Source organism: Chelonia mydas, chromosome 11 (genome assembly GCF_015237465.2).
Source record: "Chelonia mydas isolate rCheMyd1 chromosome 11, rCheMyd1.pri.v2, whole genome shotgun sequence".
In the NCBI taxonomy this organism is placed as follows: domain Eukaryota; kingdom Metazoa; phylum Chordata; order Testudines; family Cheloniidae; genus Chelonia; species Chelonia mydas.
In genome coordinates this window covers 31,815,829-31,835,899 of record NC_051251.2, presented here as the reverse complement: position 1 = coordinate 31,835,899, position 20,071 = coordinate 31,815,829, and the positions used below count along the sequence as shown (strand labels likewise).

At 46.8% G+C, this 20,071-nt stretch overlaps 1 protein-coding gene across 10 annotated transcripts in view; it reads right to left on the bottom strand.

Annotated features, from left to right (window-relative positions):
• Positions 1–9,372, bottom strand: part of TANC1 (tetratricopeptide repeat, ankyrin repeat and coiled-coil containing 1) — a 212,982-nt gene extending 203,610 nt beyond the window's left edge. For 4 of the 10 annotated variants that reach the window (XM_037911874.2, XM_043524879.1, XM_043524881.1 and 1 more), the window contains exons 1-2: positions 9,127–9,274; positions 8,878–8,998 (exon numbers count right to left, since the gene is read on the bottom strand). Coding sequence is in view for 1 of the 10 variants with exons in the window: in XM_043524883.1 (XP_043380818.1) it covers positions 9,140–9,243 (104 nt within the window). In the remaining 9 variants the exon portion in view is untranslated. Of the gene's footprint in view, positions 1–8,877; positions 8,999–9,126 lie in introns of all 10 variants that reach the window. The other 6 variants (XM_037911873.2, XM_037911881.2, XM_037911875.2 and 3 more) reach the window with 3 other exon arrangements.
• Between the last annotated feature and the right edge of the window lie 10,699 nt (positions 9,373–20,071).

Here is a 20,071-nt window from a genome sequence, read left to right as displayed (position 1 = left end):
TGTCAGTTTTTTAATGTATGTAATACCTATGGTTTATTAAAACTAAATTAAGTGCATTAAATATGCTTCAGCAAAACTACTAGAAGCCAATACAACACAAGAAGTTTCAAAACTTTGCTAAAGTAATCAGGGCTCCCTATAGTTTGCCTTCAGCCATAAAACTGCAAAGTTTACATTCACACACTAAACAAACAAACTTTCTTTCAGGGCGTTTCCTATGTTACTAACAAGTTCCAGCTTCTCTCCTTTAAGATCTAAATTTAACCAAAACTAACATTTAGTCAATTTAAAAAAAAGCCCTACAACAGCAACACAAACATCCCATCTTACTGCTACCCTGTTTTCTTCTTTGCAATTTATTACATTTATGTCCCTGTAAGAGATTCAGTAAATAGCAAAGTTACTCCATCACCACCCAATGCTGTGTTTTACATACCAGTATGTGCAGCTAGTACTGGCATTCACTTTGTTTAATTAGACATGTAAAGATGAATGAATGAACTTTGCAGAAGGAAGTCAGAGGTGCAAGTAAAAGCTGAGTCACCACTGAGTTCCAAGAGTAGATCCATTTACCTAAGCTGGGGGGGGGGGAAGAACCCTCCTTACAAGGTCTTCAGATTTTGTCATACTTTCACTTAGAATTTTTAAATGCTGATGTATTTTCCCCACACTATTAGTTTAATTCTGCTGCTTTCCATAAAAAGCCATTTTAAAGTAAATGGCTACATTCCTTATAAATCAATCATTCTCTCCCGCATTTCAAAATTGTAACTTTTAGAGATCTATCATAATGCCATACACACAATAAAGTAAACCATAACAACCTGCACACATGCACGTACACGCACACACCCCAATTTGAAGTTAAAGAAATTCACAGTGGAAGTCAGAACTACTCATTTTACCCTTTTGCGGTCTGATTATTGCAACACTAGTGTGCTCAGTGTGGAGTAAACACAAAGACACACACTATCACTGTCCCAAGGTGCTTATGATTTAAGGGGCTGCAGGAGCAGGCCCTTATCACACATGAGTAGCCCCTACTCATACAAGTAATTTCTACTGACTCAACAGCAGTACTGCTGACATGATAATCAAATCTCATAGTCAAGTAGATATCACTTATTCATTTTTATGTTGTACACTTTTCTTTGGTAGATTAACACTGACAGTCTTTGTGGAAGAACTGCTTGAAAACAAACAAAAAAAAAAGATGTAAATGAAACAATGCTTGGGACTCCAGTCAGAAAGCAACATACATACCAAAGGCCCAATTCAGAACTAACATAATTCCACTGTTGCAAGTGGGTGTAACTCCACTGACTTCAGAGCGAATCTAGGAAACGCGCAACACAGAATCAGCAGAGTTACATAATTTACCAGTTCCAACTTTTAAAGAAATGCAAAACAGTGCAGGGGAAAGGGGGGAGATCACAAATCCACACTTTACTGTAATTTTGTATCCACTGTGGTTCTATGTAACACCAAAGATTACTAGAACTGAAAATCAGATTTTAAAAGGTACCTATTTTCCATTTACTTTCTTATTTTCACCTACTGTTTGTATTGCAATGGGGCTTAGAAACCCCAGTCACAGACCAGGATTCCATTATGTTAGTCACTGTACAAACACAAAATGATGAGAGTCCCTGGCCTCAAGAGCTTACAGTCTTGGCAGGGATTTTCTAAGGAGCCTAAAAGGGTGTTCAATGAGAGCAGGGAGCCTAACTTTCTTCCACTCCTTTGATAAAATCCCAATTTTACATATTTGACACCACTTTGGATACAGTCACTCTCTCCCTTGCTGGAGGGAAAAAATTAATTATAAAAATCTCTTATGAACACCAGCAGGGAAGCAGAGAACAACTTTTTTTAAAAAAGGAATTTTTAATAAAGTAGTTCAGGACATTACTTAGAGAATACAAAAATCCAGTTTCTGATAAAGCAGTTAGCTGATTGCTAAAGGTTAGTTTAGGGTGTCCCTTTAACAGAATTGCCTAGTTTTCCAATGCTAGTGTTACCTCCACTGGTGTCATACTTCCAAAATACTTTAAGCATCAAGCGTGTCTTTTAAAAGTTTAACAATCAAAAAGTTACCTTGTAGAAATGTAGAGCATTTAGCTAGATAAACCATATCATAATTTTATTTTATACTGGTAGTAAAAAAAATAAAATAAAATAGAAAGTGCTGATGGCATACCATCAAATCAAGTTGTATAAATATACACTAAGATAAGATGGATAAGTTTTCCAGTTTAAGATGCAAAAGTGGCAAGCAACTGTATTAGTCCAATGAAAAGGAATTTTTAAAAACAAGTTAAAAAGCCCACAATATGTGTATCATCTGATCAGTAAAAAAAATCGGAAATACATTACAAGCAGATTTTTCAGGACCGGTCTCTTTATGAAGCCATTGGACAGAAAAGCAAAAGGCAGGATGTTAGTTTAGGTGTTGCAATAAAATTCAAAAATGAAGAGATCAAGGGGAAAAGATGGTATTTTGTTGAATTATTGGACTCAAGGTAATCTGGGTTCTACTTTACATTCTGCCACAGACTGTGAGACCTTGGGCAAGTCACTTAGCCAATGTCCCTTGGTTTCATCCAATGTAAATTAGGGATATCTAAAAGGGGTGCTGCGAGACTTAAGTTATTGATGTTGACAGAGCATTTTGAGATTCTTGGATGTATGTTTCAGCACCATACAACCATGAATTATATTATAACCAGGTACAAATGTTGGAGTGTCTCCTTACAAAATTTCTCTGATTTACAGTGATAAAAGGCTCCACCATACACATTAAAAAACAAATTGTGAAAGAGCAATAAAAACAATACAATAAAGAGTAGGCACCCTAAAGTTGCCAGTGCGACTGAACGTGTTCATTATTGTGCATATTAGGAAACTGATGTCTCTATCTACCTCCCTTCTTTAGGAGAGGGCATGAGGCGAGATCAGAGTTCACAATCCCTTTGTACCCAGATAGTTTTTAAAATCCCCCATTTCAAAAAGAGTAGTTAAATAAAAAATGAAACTGTCTCTGAGAATCATCCACTTGTTGGTGTGATTTAGGCCTTGTTTCACATCATTCCTTTTCTTCATCGACAAACTAGAGATACAGTAAGCCCCAATGACTACTTTGGGGTGCCTACAATCTGAAGCATGACAATGCCTCTTGTATCTGCACACTACTTTAAATATAAAAAATTAGACATTTGTTAGGTAAAAGGATATATATGTGTATCTTTATACCCAATTACTATAGTGTGCAGGATAAATAGCTTGCCAACCTTCATGTTAAGGCAAAAGAACTCAGAGCAATACCAAAAAAAAAAAAAAACCACCACCACCCCAAACAACCAATCCATCCATTATCTATTTTGTTTTTTTGGGGCGGGGTGAGGCACACTCTCGTAATTAACATTTGAACTGACTTTTCCTCCCATTTTCTAGAAGATAAAAGAAAAAACAGTGTCAGAGGCTTTGAATACCATCTTTTAGCCGAAAGAAAACCTTTAGAGCAAAATCAGGTGTTTAGAATACTACCACTGACATAAACTTTAACCTCTAGCAGTGTTAATAGGAGTCACAACAGGCCATGATCATATTCTTATAGAGATGCGACTTTGAAGAGTTGTTGATTAATATTTTGTTGCCAAGGAAAGTATTAATCCTGATAATACGAAATTCTATTAAAGAAAAAGTGAACAGTTCAGTTAAGAAAACGATTCAGCAGCCGTGTTAGTCTGTATTCGCAAAAAGAAAAGGAGTACTTGTGGCACCTCAGAGACTAACAAATTTATTTGAGCATAAGCTTTCGTGAGCTACAGCTCACTTCATCGGATGCATTCTGTGGAGACTGCTCAGATGTCTTTAAAATAATACCATCAGATCACAAAGTTGCCATGGCACCAACTACAAGACTGTGGTTGGAGAGACAAAATGTCTCTTTATACAAGCTGTTATGGGAAGCTGAGCAAGCTTGGCTACGAACCAAATATGTTTGGGCTCTAGAGTGGACATAATTTATCATCATTTGGACATTCCACTGGTTAACTAAACCAAGAAAGCTGGACAGCTCGCACATCATAGCATTCAGATAAACAAACCTCATATAAAAAGAAAAGGAGTACTTGTGGCACCTTAGAGACTAACATTTATTTGAGCATAAGCTTTCGTGAGCTACAGCTCACTTCATCGGATTCATCGGAGCTGCAGCTCACGAAAGCTTATGCTCAAATAAATTTGTTAGTCTCTAAGGTGCCACAAGTACTCCTTTTCTTTTTGCAGATACAGACTAACACAGCTGCTACTCTGAAACCGCATATACATTCCCGTACCTGTATGTTTACACTGATAACCTAAAGCTTATTCACATGTATTCACTTGCTTTCCTAACATAATTTAATAATGACACTATTTCCCCATCACCTATTGTTAAATCACAACAATTAGGAAATCTCTGAATAGGTTCATTTTTGGCAGTTATGTATCAGAAACTACACTGGGAGGAAATTCTGAAGGATGTAAGATACCACATTTATTTCCCTTACTTCCAGATACTTTTAAAATTAAAGCCATCGGGATATATTTAAAGACAATAGCCACCAAAATTTTTGGCTGATGTAGGAACTTTAAAAACAATTGACATGCAACGTGATTACCCAGTTTAAGACTCTTTAAATAGTCTGGATGAGGAAAGGACTCAAATACTATAAATGAGCACCTTCCTGTCACTTGCAAATTCTTTCACTCCTACCAATCATACAAGTCTTCTGTAAAAAGAAATCTCAGATTTCCCAGTAGTAAAGCAGTAGCACACTTGCTTTGCCAACCAGGATAATTAGCTCCCAAAGTAGATTACAAAAGTGCCACTTTGGCAGATGCCACATGACAGGAACAAAATCAGTATCAAAAACCTTCTTCCTAGCCCCCTCCCCACAGAAGTACACCTTTCAGCTGTGTTCTATTTCCAAGTACACTTATTCACATAAAACCCAGATTTCCCTCCATCCACCACACATAGAGAGTTATTTCACTCTTTCTATGCCAGTTACTGACATCAGAAGTGTTAAGTCATTACAATGAGGTTACAGAAAATTATGTGAAATACATATTAAAGAAACAAATCCAATATGATTTATATTCCTATTTGGTTTCATGCCATGCCTTTCAGTTCATGGAAGATTATGATGAGAGCCGCAAATGCACAGTAACTCATCAGCTAACATATCTTTTTATTCTTTTTAGTTAGGATGAGATTATGAGACCTGGATTTACAAATTCAGGCAACAAAGCCACCTTTAATATTCACCTTTTTCTTTATTAAGAGATGGTACTAACTGAAAGTCCTGCCTTCTCCCCCATGCTGCCACAAAACACTTCATACCCTCCTTTGGGGTAGCTCAGTTTATCTTTTGACAATAGGGAAAGACAGCAGCATGTCACATGGCATGGTGGCATATGCCCATTCTTTCTATGTGGCTGCAGTTGCTGTATATACTTGATGAAACAAATGCAAAGCGATTTTGTAAGCTTCTTATCTACCCCTCCCTCAAATATCAATTAAAAATAGAGCAAACATTATCAGACCAAGATTTCTTGATTTCAGAGTCGTTCCCAGGCTAAGCAGAAAGTAGCTTTTATTTGTTCTCCTGGAAACATCAGAAAAATCCTGAACTAAAAGATAGAGGTAAGCCATGTCCTTGTGAGTAAAATCCATGGACACGATGATTCTATAAACACTGCACAAATAGGAGCTTTCAGTTTGGAAAGGGACAAGGCTTCTTAACATCACTGTTCCCTCATTGCACCAGATGCCAGTCCAAGCTACAACCAACACCAGCTTTTTTGCCCCCCATCCCAACAATGCCTGAGCAAAGGCAAGGCTATTTCCATCAATGGCCCTCTTTTTCCCTTTCCCATATCCCACCTATGCCAAAATGCCAGGCAGAGCTCAGCTCCCCAACCCCCAAATTCTGCCCAGGTGTCAGCCCCAACTCTCCCCTCCCCCCCCCTCTGCCCCCCCGCCAAAAAACAAACAAACAGGGTAAAGGTACCAGCCCCAGCCCGGCTTCCCACCAGTACTACGTCCAGAGGTCTGCTCCAACCTATCCTCTGCCGCGAAACTTTGTCCATGTGTCTGCCCCCCATATACTATGTCCACCCTCCAGTCTGAGGCCAGGCCCATACAGTGTCCACATGCCAACTCCAGCCCAGCCTGGCCCATCCCAAGTGCAGGGGCCAGCCACTGCCCTCACCCACCCTCTTCCTTCCAATACCGTGCCCAGGTGACAGCCCCAGCCCACCCCCCATACCATGCCCAGGCTCCCCAGACCACTCACCTATATCATGCCCAGGCGCCAGCCCCAGCCCCAGCCCCCCGGGCCCGTGCCCAAGCGCCAGCCCCAGGCCCCCCCCCCAGGCCCGTGCCCAGGCCCCCCCCCCCAGGCCCCCCCCCCCAGGCCCGTGCCCAGGCGCCAGCCCCAGCCCCCCCCCCCCCCCAGGCCCGTGCCCAGGCGCCAGCCCCAGCCCCCCCCCCCCCCCAGGCCCGTGCCCAGGCGCCAGCCCCAGCCCCCCCCCCCCCCCCAGGCCCGTGCCCAGGCGCCAGCCCCAGCCCCCCCCCCCCAGGCCCGTGCCCAGGCGCCAGCCCCAGCCCCCCCCCCCCCCCCCCAGGCCCGTGCCCAGGCGCCAGCCCCCGCCCCCCCCCCCCCCCCCCCAGGCCCGTGCCCAGGCGCCAGCCCCAGCCCCCCCCCCCCCCCCAGGCCCGTGCCCAGGCGCCAGCCCCAGCCCCCCCCCCCCCCCCCAGGCCCGTGCCCAGGCGCCAGCCCCAGCCCCCCCCCCCCCCAGGCCCGTGCCCAGGCGCCAGCCCCAGCCCCCCCCCCCCCAGGCCCGTGCCCAGGCGCCAGCCCCAGCCCCCCCCCCCCCCCAGGCCCGTGCCCAGGCGCCAGCCCCAGCCCCCCCCCCCCCAGGCCCGTGCCCAGGCGCCAGCCCCAGCCCCCCCCCCCCCAGGCCCGTGCCCAGGCGCCAGCCCCAGCCCCCCCCCCCCCCCAGGCCCGTGCCCAGGCGCCAGCCCCAGCCCCCCCCCCCCCAGGCCCGTGCCCAGGCGCCAGCCCCAGCCCCCCCCCCCCCCAGGCCCGTGCCCAGGCGCCAGCCCCAGCCCCCCCCCCCCCCCAGGCCCGTGCCCAGGCGCCAGCCCCAGCCCCCCCCCCCCCCAGGCCCGTGCCCAGGCGCCAGCCCCAGCCCCCCCCCCCCCAGGCCCGTGCCCAGGCGCCAGCCCCAGCCCCAGCCCCCCCCCCAGGCCCGTGCCCAGGCGCCAGCCCCAGCCCCAGCCCCCCCCCCCAGGCCCGTGCCCAGGCGCCAGCCCCAGCCCCAGCCCCCCCCCCCAGGCCCGTGCCCAGGCGCCAGCCCCAGCCCCCCCCCCCCAGGCCCGTGCCCAGGCGCCAGCCCCAGCCCCCCCCCAGGCCCGTGCCCAGGCGCCAGCCCCAGCCCCCCCCCCAGGCCCGTGCCCAGGCGCCAGCCCCAGCCCCCCCCCCCCAGGCCCGTGCCCAGGCGCCAGCCCCAGCCCCCCCCCCAGGCCCGTGCCCAGGCGCCAGCCCCAGCCCCACCCCCAGGCCCGTGCCCAGGCGCAAGCCCCAGCCCCCACCCCCCCAGGCCCGTGCCCAGGCGCCAGCCCCAGCCCCCCCCCCCCCAGGCCCGTGCCCAGGCGCCAGCCCCAGCCCCCCCCCCCCCAGGCCCGTGCCCAGGCGCCAGCCCCAGCCCCCCCCCCAGGCCCGTGCCCAGGCGCCAGCCCCAGCCCCCCCGGCCCGTGCCCAGGCGCCAGCCCCAGCCCCCCCCCCCAGGCCCGTGCCCAGGCGCCAGCCCCAGCCCCCCCCCCCCCAGGCCCGTGCCCAGGCGCCAGCCCCAGCCCCCCCCCCCCAGGCCCGTGCCCAGGCGCCAGCCCCAGCCCCCCCCCCCCAGGCCCGTGCCCAGGCGCCAGCCCCAGCCCCCCCCCCCCAGGCCCGTGCCCAGGCGCCAGCCCCAGCCCCCCCCCCCCCCCAGGCCCGTGCCCAGGCGCCAGCCCCAGCCCCCCCCCCCCCCAGGCCCGTGCCCAGGCGCCAGCCCCAGCCCCCCCCCCCCCCAGGCCCGTGCCCAGGCGCCAGCCCCAGCCCCCCCCCCCAGGCCCGTGCCCAGGCGCCAGCCCCAGCCCCCCCCCCCAGGCCCGTGCCCAGGCGCCAGCCCCAGGCCCCCCCCCCCAGGCCCGTGCCCAGGCGCCAGCCCCAGGCCCCCCCCCCCAGGCCCGTGCCCAGGCGCCAGCCCCAGGCCCCCCCGCCCAGGCCCGTGCCCAGGCGCCAGCCCCAGCCCCCCCCGCCCAGGCCCGTGCCCAGGCGCCAGCCCCAGCCCCCCCCGCCCAGGCCCGTGCCCAGGCGCCAGCCCCAGCCCCCCCCCCCCAGGCCCGTGCCCAGGCGCCAGCCCCAGCCCCCCCCCCCCAGGCCCGTGCCCAGGCGCCAGCCCCAGCCCCCCCCCCCCCCAGGCCCGTGCCCAGGCGCCAGCCCCAGCCCCCCCCCCCCAGGCCCGTGCCCAGGCGCCAGCCCCAGCCCCCCCCCCCCCAGGCCCGTGCCCAGGCGCCAGCCCCAGCCCCCCCCCCCAGGCCCGTGCCCAGGCGCCAGCCCCAGCCCCCCCCCCCAGGCCCGTGCCCAGGCGCCAGCCCCAGCCCCCCCCCAGGCTCGTGCCCAGGCGCCAGCCCCAGCCTCCCCCCCAGGCTCGTTCCCAGGCGCCAGCCCCAGCCCCCCCCCCCAGGCCCGTGCCCAGGCGCCAGCCCCAGCCCCCCCCCCCAGGCCCGTGCCCAGCGTTGCCGCTCAGCAGAGTCAGAGCTTAGCGCCTCCGCCCGCAAGTTACCTGTTAGCAGAGCGCCCTGCTGTTAAGCGCCAGGAGCCCCCTCAGGTTTCCTCCTCCCCTGCCCAGGCCGGGGCCCCAGGCGCGGAGCCGCGGCGGGGCAGGAAGCGGCGGAGCCGGGCTCCTAGGGGCACAGACTTGCTCATGCACATTCCCAGCCTGAAACTTTCACACACACTTTCCAGCCCCACCCAGCCCCAGCAAACCCTCCGCGGCGAGGGGCACCGCTCGAGCGGCGGCGAGGGCACTTACCTCCCTTCCCCGCGGGGGCCGCCTCCTCAGCCCCTCTGCCCCCTCGGGCGCCTCTGCCTGGCCCTCGGTGTGTCCCGAGCGGGGCTCCTCCGCAGGCAGCCAGCGGGATGAGCTCATTGGAAGCAGGCGGCAACAACAACCGCCGCCTTACGCAGTCTCCCTACGGCCGCCTCCCTCCCCGAACGGACAGACTCCTGGTGGGGGTGGGGAGAGAGCTCCTGAATAGCACCCAGCTTACGCCAAGTACGCCCGATGCTCTGCCTTGCAGCCTCCTACCTCCGGTCCGGGGCTGGGCCCGTGAGATCCCTGAGCAGCCCCTCATCCCCTCTGCGGGGTTGCGTCTACAAACAGAGTCCTGCCCTCAGGGTCCAAAGTTACTACTGCTTGGAAAGAGGCAACTCATAAGCGAGCGATTAGCAGCGCTAGTGGGAGGAGAGGGGGACTCAGCCAGGCTGGTTTTGCTGTAGCGAGGGTCCCAGCTAGGGTTTGCCTTGCCCGTCCTCCTATCCTTAACATCAGCAATGCAAAACAGAAGCCAAATGCAAATGTAAAATGAATAAGGCCAGCCGATGGGGTCACCCGGGGAAAAAATCATTTGCATCCGGACTTGTGGGTTGCCTGCTGCTGTTAATCTGTGAGTTATCATGTTGTTGTTATCTTCTCTCAGTGTTCCATGTTATGAACTTGTGTATGATGCTTGTTGTAAATACCTTCTTAACTTTCCTGCACTGCATGTTCTTGTTCAGGTGTGTGTTGTATGTTGTCTCAGTGTTCTAACTGGTGTGTGTGCCCTGGTGTTCACTGCTGTCATATGTCACACATTATCAGTGCTATAAAGTACTACACAATAGCCAGATAATTTGGATAGTGCAGATTACAAAAAAGGAAGATTTTTAATGTCTCAGTGAAATACAGTGCAAAAATTCTTCATTATTAGAGGATGAAACTTCAAAAACTGCTTTAAAATCAACCCAAATGTGATGGTATCTCCCTCCAAATCACTGAGTCTTCACAGGCCTATGCTGTTTGTTTGTGTTTCAATTCAAATATATTTGTATCACCTTTCATAACGTCTTACTACTTTTTATTCTATAATCCTGTTTTCTCCCATTTTTATTTTTCTTTGTTTGAAAGCAAGTGGGAAGCTTTGCAGAGGTTCCCAAACCTTTTGCTGGCCTGACCCCATTTTAATTAATTATTTCCTCCTGGGACCCTAGACACCAGGGAGGACACCATTTTGAAGAACAACATGGCATCCGCTGTACAGTACGACCTCACGTGCACTGTATGTGTGAGGTGACACCTCATGTAGGACACCATTTTCCCCTTCAAAATGGCATCTTCCACATAGCATGACCTCATATGTAAGGTGCACGTGATGTCAAGCTGTGTGGAGGATGCCATTTGGTAGAGGAAAATGGTGTCTTCCACAGAGTATGACCTCACAAGCACCACACAAGAGAAGTCATGCTGAGTGGAGCAAAATGGCATCCTCTGCACACTGAGGATCATCAAAACCTCATCTTCTGATACTTCAACACCATTTGGGGTCACAACCCACAGGTTGGAACTACTCTGTTACACTGAACATTGAAGAAGGTGGGTTTGACCTACCATGTAGCTATTATAGCTATTATAGTTGGCAGAGGCAGTGATGACCTATAGCTAAGATTGCCCAACATTTTATTTTCACTGCACAGAATGGACGGTGGTCACGGAATGAACTGAGGTCATGTAGTTATTGAGGCTATTATCTGTACACCCCTTGCTTCATTTGTTGCAGAAGTTGGAAGGTGTGTAGCGAATAAGACAGAGAGCTGAAGGAAGAGAAAGGATGAGCCAGAAAATGGATTTGTAGAGAGTTAGCAGGGCTGGGAATGTGTGTGTGAGAGTTGAATGCCATGCTGGAGAACTGGATTCTATCATTGCCTCTACTGCAAAGTTCCTGTGTGCTGCTGAGCAAGTTGCTCAAACTAGACATTCCACAAATGGCCACTATCTGTGTTCTCCTCATTTTCTGAATGCCCAACTTGAGACTCCTGGTCTGATTTGCAGAAGTACTGAGCCTTCACAACTGCAACTGAGGTCAAGGGGAGCACTATTCTGAACGTACTGATGCACGGATGTATCTAAGGACAGCCTAAAACAGTCTGAGCCCAGGGCGTGAATTGCCACAATCATTCTAGTAAGGTTTTAACTCTGAAACATAAGCTACATCTTTACTGCAAAAATAGGTGTGTTTTTACCTTGAGATATCTAACTCAAGATAGCTATTTTGATGTAAAATCCTTGTGTAAACAAGGTATAGGTAGCTTTTACCTCAATGTAACAAGTAGAGCCAACTCCGTATCCCCATCTGTGGGTTACTTTAAACAAGATTAACACTATAGTGCCTTATCAGCAGGTGGTGGGGAGGGATAGCTTAGTGGGTTGAGTGTTGACCTGCTAAACCCAGGCTTGTGAGCTCAATCCTTGAGGGGGCCATTTAGGGATCTGGGGCAAAAATTGGGGATCGGTCCTGTGTTGAGCAGGGGGTTGGACTAGATGACCTGAGGTCCCTTCTAACCCTGATATTCTATGATTTATCTGCACTAGGATTTTACATCAGGATAGCTATTTCGAGCTAGATCTTGATGTAAAACATCTTTTTTGTGCAGTGAAAACATAATGTTAGTGATGGCAATTTCAATGTCATCATTAGCTATTTCATAGTTGATAATTTTAGCAGAAACATCCATCTAATGTTCTAATCCCACAATCCCAAACTGCCTCCCACACCTCTGCAGGTACCACAAACCCCAACTACCCCTGCCTAGATACCAATTTCACCCCATGCAATTTCTACTATTATGGTATTATTCATTATCAATAAAAAAATTTTCAGGACATTGAAAATGTGGAAACAGAGGAAAATAAACTGAATTTAATATAAAAAATAGGGGATTCCTGTGCAGACTGAGTTATTTATTTTCATATTTAATTAATTAAAAACATACTTTTTTAATCTTAATGAAGCTGCTGAATAACCATTAGAGTGCCAAAACATCCAGTTTGCCACGGTGTACACATAGCCTTTCCACAATGCCAGTAAAAGGTTTAGGATAGAGCCCATGGATGTGTTGATAAACATGTCATAGGATTATTTACAAAAGTTACACCCCACCAGAATATTTAAACATGAATACCATATGTGGTAATAGAAAAACAAAACAAAATAGAAACAAGGAGTGTTAGTGTCCTAACCATGATGCAGTTAAATTTTATCTGCTGCTTGTGTTTTCATTTTGACTTTCTCTAACAGCTTAGTAGCTGAAAATTTATCCCAAAATAAGCACAGATTGTTGTGCACAACTCACCGTATGGCTGGATACAGTACATCAGCTTCTCTTCCTTCCTGTAGAGAATCATTGTTGATCACATTCCATTCCCTCCTTTTTGCTTGTGTGATTGGGCCTATCTCTGGAAAAAAGGAGATTTTCTCTCCCTCAAAGGAGATGTCTTTCTTGGATCTGGCAGCCTTTACGATTCTTTGTGTCTGAAATCTGAAACAAGAAACCACGAGACTTACAAGTCCAGTGTTCTGTGATGTGTTCCTGGTCAGGATCCTGAAGTATTGCTGAATAATGTGATAGTCCTCTGTATCTAAGTCAAGGAGCTTTGGGATACTATTAAGAATAAAGTCAATTGGATTTAGGTCCTGCTGTTCCACAGGGAAGCTCAAGACCAGGTATTTTTAGCTGTAGCTTGATTGTGAAGGTTCTCTACTTGTCTTTCAGTACAGTAATACATTTGATCACAAAAAAAAAAATCTTTCCTCTCATCAGTAGCTTCCTCATGGGAGGAGTTGCGTCCACAGCTGTTTTTCCACTTGCACTATTCCCCCGTCTGCCCCTTCAACTCAGTTGTTCAGATAATTTGTCTGAGCCAATGGATTTTCCAGCTTTGTTCCACAGAGGTTATGGCTCCCCTTATATCCTCAAATTTATTATGCAAGCCCTCAAGGTTTTTAAAGAGCTGTTCTGATCACCAAGAGCCTCATCCTGAGATGATAAATACTGCAGCAGACTGACTAGCAACATGGGGGCCCAGGGAGCTAAGAAATCGGATTTCTTTGCTCTGTCTTTGTCCATTTTCACTAAATTTTGCTACTGATTTTGGGCTCACATCTTTAGCTGCTGTTTCAGTTCTATTTCTTTTGGTTTTGTTGGGCTATTTTTTAGATGCAGCTGCTTTATTCTGCCTAGTTCCACCCCATCTATGTACTTTTTGTTAGACGATTGTTGACTTACTGAAAATTTCTTAATAAAATATATTTTTATTGACTTTACAAGAGAAAAACACAAAAATGAAAATAAAACAATAAAATAAAGTTACAAATAATATCTTTGTTAAACTACTTTGTGATCGGTAAATACTATGACTCCAATCCTGAAAGCTCTTCTGCATGACCAGATCCCTGTGCAGTCTCAATGACTTCAGTGGTACCACCAGTCACACATATCAAGTGAGTCATATGCATGAGTATTTGCAGAATTGCAATTCATCTCCTGCAACACTTTCTCTATACGGAATACACACAAATAATTATGTATATGAGTAAGTGTTTGCAGGAACAGGCAGCAATTTTAAGCTCCTGGAGGCAGAATTTATCTTTTTTGGCTTTAGCATACCATGCAAACCTATGGCACTGTATAAATAATAAAAATAATAAACATTAACTAAAAAAACTCTAAATGTCACTCTGTTTGATAATTTTTTCCAATTAATAATGTGTTCCCTACAGTTTCTTTCATCCTCTCTTTTCCAGTTCTGATACCTCTGTTGCCTCTCCTCTCCCAACCCTTGCTCCTGTTATGTCTACTCTTTCCCAACCCCCTCCAGTTCTCTGTTCTGTTTGCTCTGTGTACAGGTTGGCAGCAAAGTGAAATTTACCAGAAACTTGACCTCTGTGCAAGGCCTGGCCTGGCAGACAGCACTTCAGAGAACAGGGTGCTAGTAAATTTTGCTTTACTGCCAGTCTGCCAGCACTTCATTTCTGCAAGGCATACAGAGGAAAGATAACAAATAAAACCCTGTCATTACACCACAGGAATTGTTGCCCTTAGGGGATAAAACTGTATTTTGTGGGTGTGTATGCCTGCCTACACCCAAGTTCTTACATTTTTCTATTTAAAAACTCATCTTGAGCTAGAGTCAACATCAATGATCACACACTGGAACAGTCAGTGCTTGGAAATAAACTAAGAAAACTGAAAATCTCATAAAATGCTCCAGAACAAAAGCTGACAATGAATATGGCGCTTAAAGCAAAGTCAAGTCAGAAATACTGTACTGCAAGATGAGACTTAAGTGGCCCATCATATTCTCTTTTTCCTTTTTATGAGTTAATTGCACATTAATATTAATTCTTTATTTAACCTTTGTACATTTTTTGTAGGCTGGGTTGGGGGTGGGGTAGGCAGTGGTGTTTTTTGTTGTTGTTGATCTTATGAACCTGAAAAGAAGCAATGGGTACTAAACTTCTCTGAAAAAAAAAGAAAAGAAATTAAGTGTCACTACTCAGTTCATGCAAGTGTTACAATCCATGAACACATACAGCCAGAGACATTCTGGTCAGAAACAGCCAAATACACACATAAAGCGTGAGAAACAGAACCCACAATCTTAGGTTCCAGATATTATAGGGATCTTCCGCAGCAGGCTAGAGTAAGTCCTCTAATTTAGCTGGTCACACAGGGAACATATAATGAACTGGCTAGAGTGTATATGTACTCCACTACCCACTATTGGATGGAGTAAGAGTTGCTGGACAGTGTGTCACATGTCCTACATACTGCTGACACTTTAGTTAAAGTAGCAGGATCTGTACTTCCAGAGCAAGTGGGATGTGGGTTCTATTCCAGGATGAAGCTCCAAAAGGCCATGGTTTGAAGCATAGTGACCACAACCCTAAATTCCTAGGTGACCATCAATATATTACACTGTAAACACTTTAACAAATTTCTCACCTTCCATCCAGTAGAGGGAGTGCAAAAAAGCTAGTTGATTACAGGAGTTCTTGCTCACTTTCTGCAGTGGGACCAAATAACATCTGAGTAGGGGGACTGGTTTGTGGTGGCAATTTACATAAGTTAGTCTGTTATGGAAAAAGACAAAAATAATGAATTTATTGTAAAAAATACTAACATTCATAGATACCATTATTTTAATTAAAATCTCTTTTTATTGGAAAATTAAATTGTTGAGATATACTTGATTGCATGTAACTCATGGCAGCTGCCTGTTAAGGAATGCACCACCAGTAGACTCCTGCTTGAAATACATGAGCCCCTGTGACAAATCATGGGGTCTGTGAGATTTCCTACTTACTCTTAGTTTTTCCATGCAGCTCAGGTTTTAACTTGGCAGCCCTCATCTGCCTCATCAAATGGATCACCTGATACTGTTATATCTGCTTGCCTAGATGCAAGAGTCTTTAAGCGGTAAAAATCATTAATAAATATTTTAAAATGTGAAAATCATTGAATCCATGAGTCCTAAGGACAAAGCTACATCCTTTCTGTATTCAGTCAGTAAGGGCTGATCTGGATGCTCAGATTCCTAAAGGACTAAGTGGGCTAAATTTTGCTATAGGTGATTATCTGAGGACAGGATTTGGCTCACTGATTTTAAAGTCCTTTTATCTCCAGTGATTGCATGGCTTTCCCTATTCCTGCTAGAGTAGATAATCTATTGCCACTCTAGAGTTTCCATCTTTTGCCACTCTAGAGTTTCCATCGCTTTGGAAGGGCTACTAGAAGAAAAAGCAATATAACAACACAATTAGTGGCAGAAAAGTTATTACAAAATAAGGCTATAACAACAAGATATCAAGAACATGATCAAGCCAATCGACTGGAGTCATCCAGATTCTATGCTTTGCTAAAAGAAAAGGAGTACTTGTGGCACCTTAGAGACTAACAAATTTATTTGAGCATAAGCTTTCGTGAGATACAGCTCACTTCATCGGATGCGTTCAGTGGAAAATACAGTGGGGAGATTTATATACATAGAGAACATGAAACAATGGATGTTACCATACACACTGTAACAAGAGTGATCAGGAAAGGTGAGCTATTACCAGCAGAAGAGCAGGGGGCGGGGGGACCTTTTGTAGTGATAATCAAGGTGGGCCATTTCCAGCAGTTGACAAGAACATCTGAGGAACAGTGGGATGTGGAGTGGGGAATAAATATGGGGAAATAGTTTTACTTTGTGTAATCACACATCCACCCCCAGTCTCTCTTCAAGCCTAAGTTAATTGTATCCAGTTTGCAAATTAATTCCAATTCAGCAGTCTCTAGTTGGAGTCTGTTTTTGAAGCTTTTTTGTTGAAGAATTGCCACTTTTAGGTCTGTAATCGAGTGACCAAAGAGATTGAAGTGTTCTCTGACGGGTTTTTGAATATTATAATTCTTGACGTCTGATTTGTGTCCATTTATTCTTTTATGTAGAGATTGTCCAGTTTGACCAATGTACATGGCAGAGGGGCATTGCTGGCACATGATGGCATATATCACATTGGTAGATGTGCAGGTGAACGAGCCTCTGCTAGTGTGGCTGATGTGATTAGGCCCTATGATGGTGTCCCCTGAATAGATATGTGGACACAGTTGGCAATGGGCTTTGTTGCAAGGATAGGTTCCTGGGTTAGTGGTTCTGTTGTGTGGTGTGTGGTTGCTGGTGAGTATTTGCTTCAGGTTGGGGGGCTGTCTGTAAGCAAGGACTGGCCTGTCCCCCAAGATCTGTGAGAGTGATGGGTCATCCTTCAGGATAGGTTTTAGATCCTTGATGATGCGTTGCAGAGGTTTTAGTTGCGGGCTGAATGTGATGGCTAGTGGCGTTCTGTTATTTTGTTTGTTAGACCTGTCCTGTAGTAGGTGACTTCTGGGTACTCTTCTGGCTCTGTCAATCTGTTTCTTCACTTCAGCAGGTGGGTATTGCAGTTGTAAGAACGCTTGATAGAGATCTTGTAGGTGTTTGTCTCTGTCTGAGGGGTTGGAGCAAATGCGGTTGTATCGTAGAGCTTGGCTGTAGACAATGGATCGTGTGGTGTGGTCTGGATGAAAGCTGGAGGCATGTAGGTAGGAATAGCGGTCAGTAGGTTTCCGAAAGAGGGTGGTGTTTATGTGACCATTGCTTATTAGCACCATAGTGTCCAGGAAGTGGATCTCTTGTGTGGACTGGTCCAGGCTGAGGTTGATGGTGGGATGGAAATTGTTGAACTCATGGTGGAATTCCTCAAGGGCTTCTTTTCCATGGGTCCAGATGATGAAGATGTCATCAACGTAGCGCAAGTAGAGTAGGGGCATTAGGGGACGAGAGCTGACACGGCTGCTACTCTGAAACCTGTCATTATGCTTTGCTAGGCTCCCTTCCTCTCCTTTCCGTTCCATATCCTCTTCTCAGTATCAAAAAACTGATTATATCTGGAATCTTGATCAGGAGACAGAAATTATTAGATGAGCTTTGCCCTATATTTTATCTTGGCAGGCTCTCACTTATGAATCTGATTTCACAAGGAATGACTGATATCTAAGGAGGAAATAAGAGATGTATAAGATCTAATGACCTGCAGAATTTCATTGCTTATGGATGGTACATACACGGCAAAAGCAGCGCATTTACTTAGCATTGGCCCCAGTTCAGCAATACTCTGAAGCATGTGCTTAAATGCTTTGCTGAATAGAGATAGACTTAAAATGTGCTTAATCTTAAGAAGGTGCTTAAGTGCTTTGTAAAAGTGAGGCCTTAGTGAAGAGTGTCAGTAGTACTAGCTCAAAGTTTCTGCTTTGGGATATATCAACACACATATCCAAGAGATGAGCAGATTACAGAAGAACATCCCTGGTACAGAGTTTAGAAGAAAGTCATTCTCCAAACAGGAGGAATTTTTTGAACCCAAAGTTTATCACAAACTTACTGTATGTGACATTTTTATAAGTACTCAAAGAATAGTGAAGACTGATGGATAAACATCAGAGTAATGGAAAGGCAAATGTTTTCAATTTGAAGAAGCACCGGTTGTATGTCTGGAAATCAATTAATAAGTGGAAAACTCTGCTTCCAATTTATTTTCAGTAGTGCCAAATGATTTTGATTAGTAGAAAATTAAGCCTTATCCTGAGGAAATTCCCCAGATGTAAAAAAATCTTTGAGTCTCCTTGAAAAATTAGAAGCACTGGAAACATTTAACTGAAAAAATAATCAGTAAAACTGTTAACAAGGACAACCATGCTTATGAACAATGATGTTTTATAATTCCTACAATTTCATTTTTGCCATTCAGGAATTAGCCACATCTGTGGCATGGGTCCAACATACAGATGAGCAGGGTAGATGTGTTCATTTAGATTTCTAAGAGTCTCTAGAGAAAGAAGGTCTCAAAAAGGACCCTTTGGAGTTTGTCAGATGTAACAAATGATAATCCATTCTTATGGTTATGTTAATTTAGTCCTATCAAGGTGGAGTTGAGAAGTTCATTGCTACCATGATCCTTCCTCCCTGCCAGTGATTGTGTCCATCAGAAAGCCATACTGGAAATAAATGAGGGTTGGGGAGTATTCTTTCAAAGATTTGTTACAAATACTTTGTGTTTTTTTATATTTGTTTTTGATTTTAGGGACAAATGAAGGATCCCAGATCGTAAGCCGCACGGGAAAGAGAAAGTTCAGTGCCCTTTTGGTGGTGGCTGGAGGCATGATGTCTATGTAGGGCAGAAGAAGTCCTTCAAGTGAGCTGGGGAAAGTGCACACAGCAATGATCCCTGCTGCTCCTTCTGAAAAGGTGTAGCATTCTCTCCTCCCAGTACAGTTTGACACAACTGGTCACAGTGGAAGGAAAGTCATAGGCATGCCCCCAGCGCACTCACACACCGTCCTCTATACTATGTTTAACAGCAATAGACACCACCAGGATCTAAGCCCTTAAACACAGTCTGTGACACACAAAGCTCAGTCGACAGGACCAAAAACCATGTTCTTAAAGATGGATGAGGGGAAGTTCCTGGGTAAGATTTGGGGGTGAAATTTTTTCTTGAGTTTTCCTTTTCTGTTGTCTGCTGGCTGAGATTAGTTGTTACTGTCACAAACCAAGACATAGGCAGTCTTGCTTACTAGTCAGAGCTGGAGTCAGTGGCCAGGAACAGCGCCAAATGTCAGAGTCAGGGAATCAGGGCTGGAGTGGAGTGGAATGGACTAGACTGGACTGGACTGGACTAGGCTGGGCTAGGCCGGAACAAGGCTGGCAACAAGGCAGGATCAGGGCTGGGCAAGACAGACACAGAAGAGATCACAGCTGCAGGCATGGGCATTAAGCAGTCAGAGATTGGTTGTTGCTGTTGGGCTTAAAAGTGGGCTTACTGACTTCAGCAGCCAATAAGACAGCCCTGCTATGACTCAGCTGTGCTCATAGGCTGCCTAGACAGAGCCGCTCAGGGGCAAGTGGGGCAATTTGCCCCAGGCCCCGGGGCAATATACTATACTATACTATAGTATTGCAACTTTTTTTTATGGAAGGGGCCCGCGAAATTGCTTTGCCCCAAGTCCCCTGAATCCTCTGGGTGGCACTGTGCCTAGAGACTGGGTAGGTGCAGCTGCAAGCCATCATTCTTGACAGATACTTCTATTTGATTATTCTATGCTACTCTCTTGGAGAATTAGTTTGATTTGTGTACCAGTATTAATGGTGTAGGGTGGTTACTGTAAGTCTAGTTATTGCCAGGTTGCTCACACCTTCTGTTTCAGTGCTTTTTTTAGTACCAAATTTAAATACATAAACAGAAAGACAAGATAGATGCAGCCAGGAAATGTGAAAGGAAAAGTGCCATATAGTCTTGCTCAGTCTTTCTTTCCTTCTGTGGCTTTTCTAAATAAATGTGCCATCAAATCTGGAGAAAATATGTTGC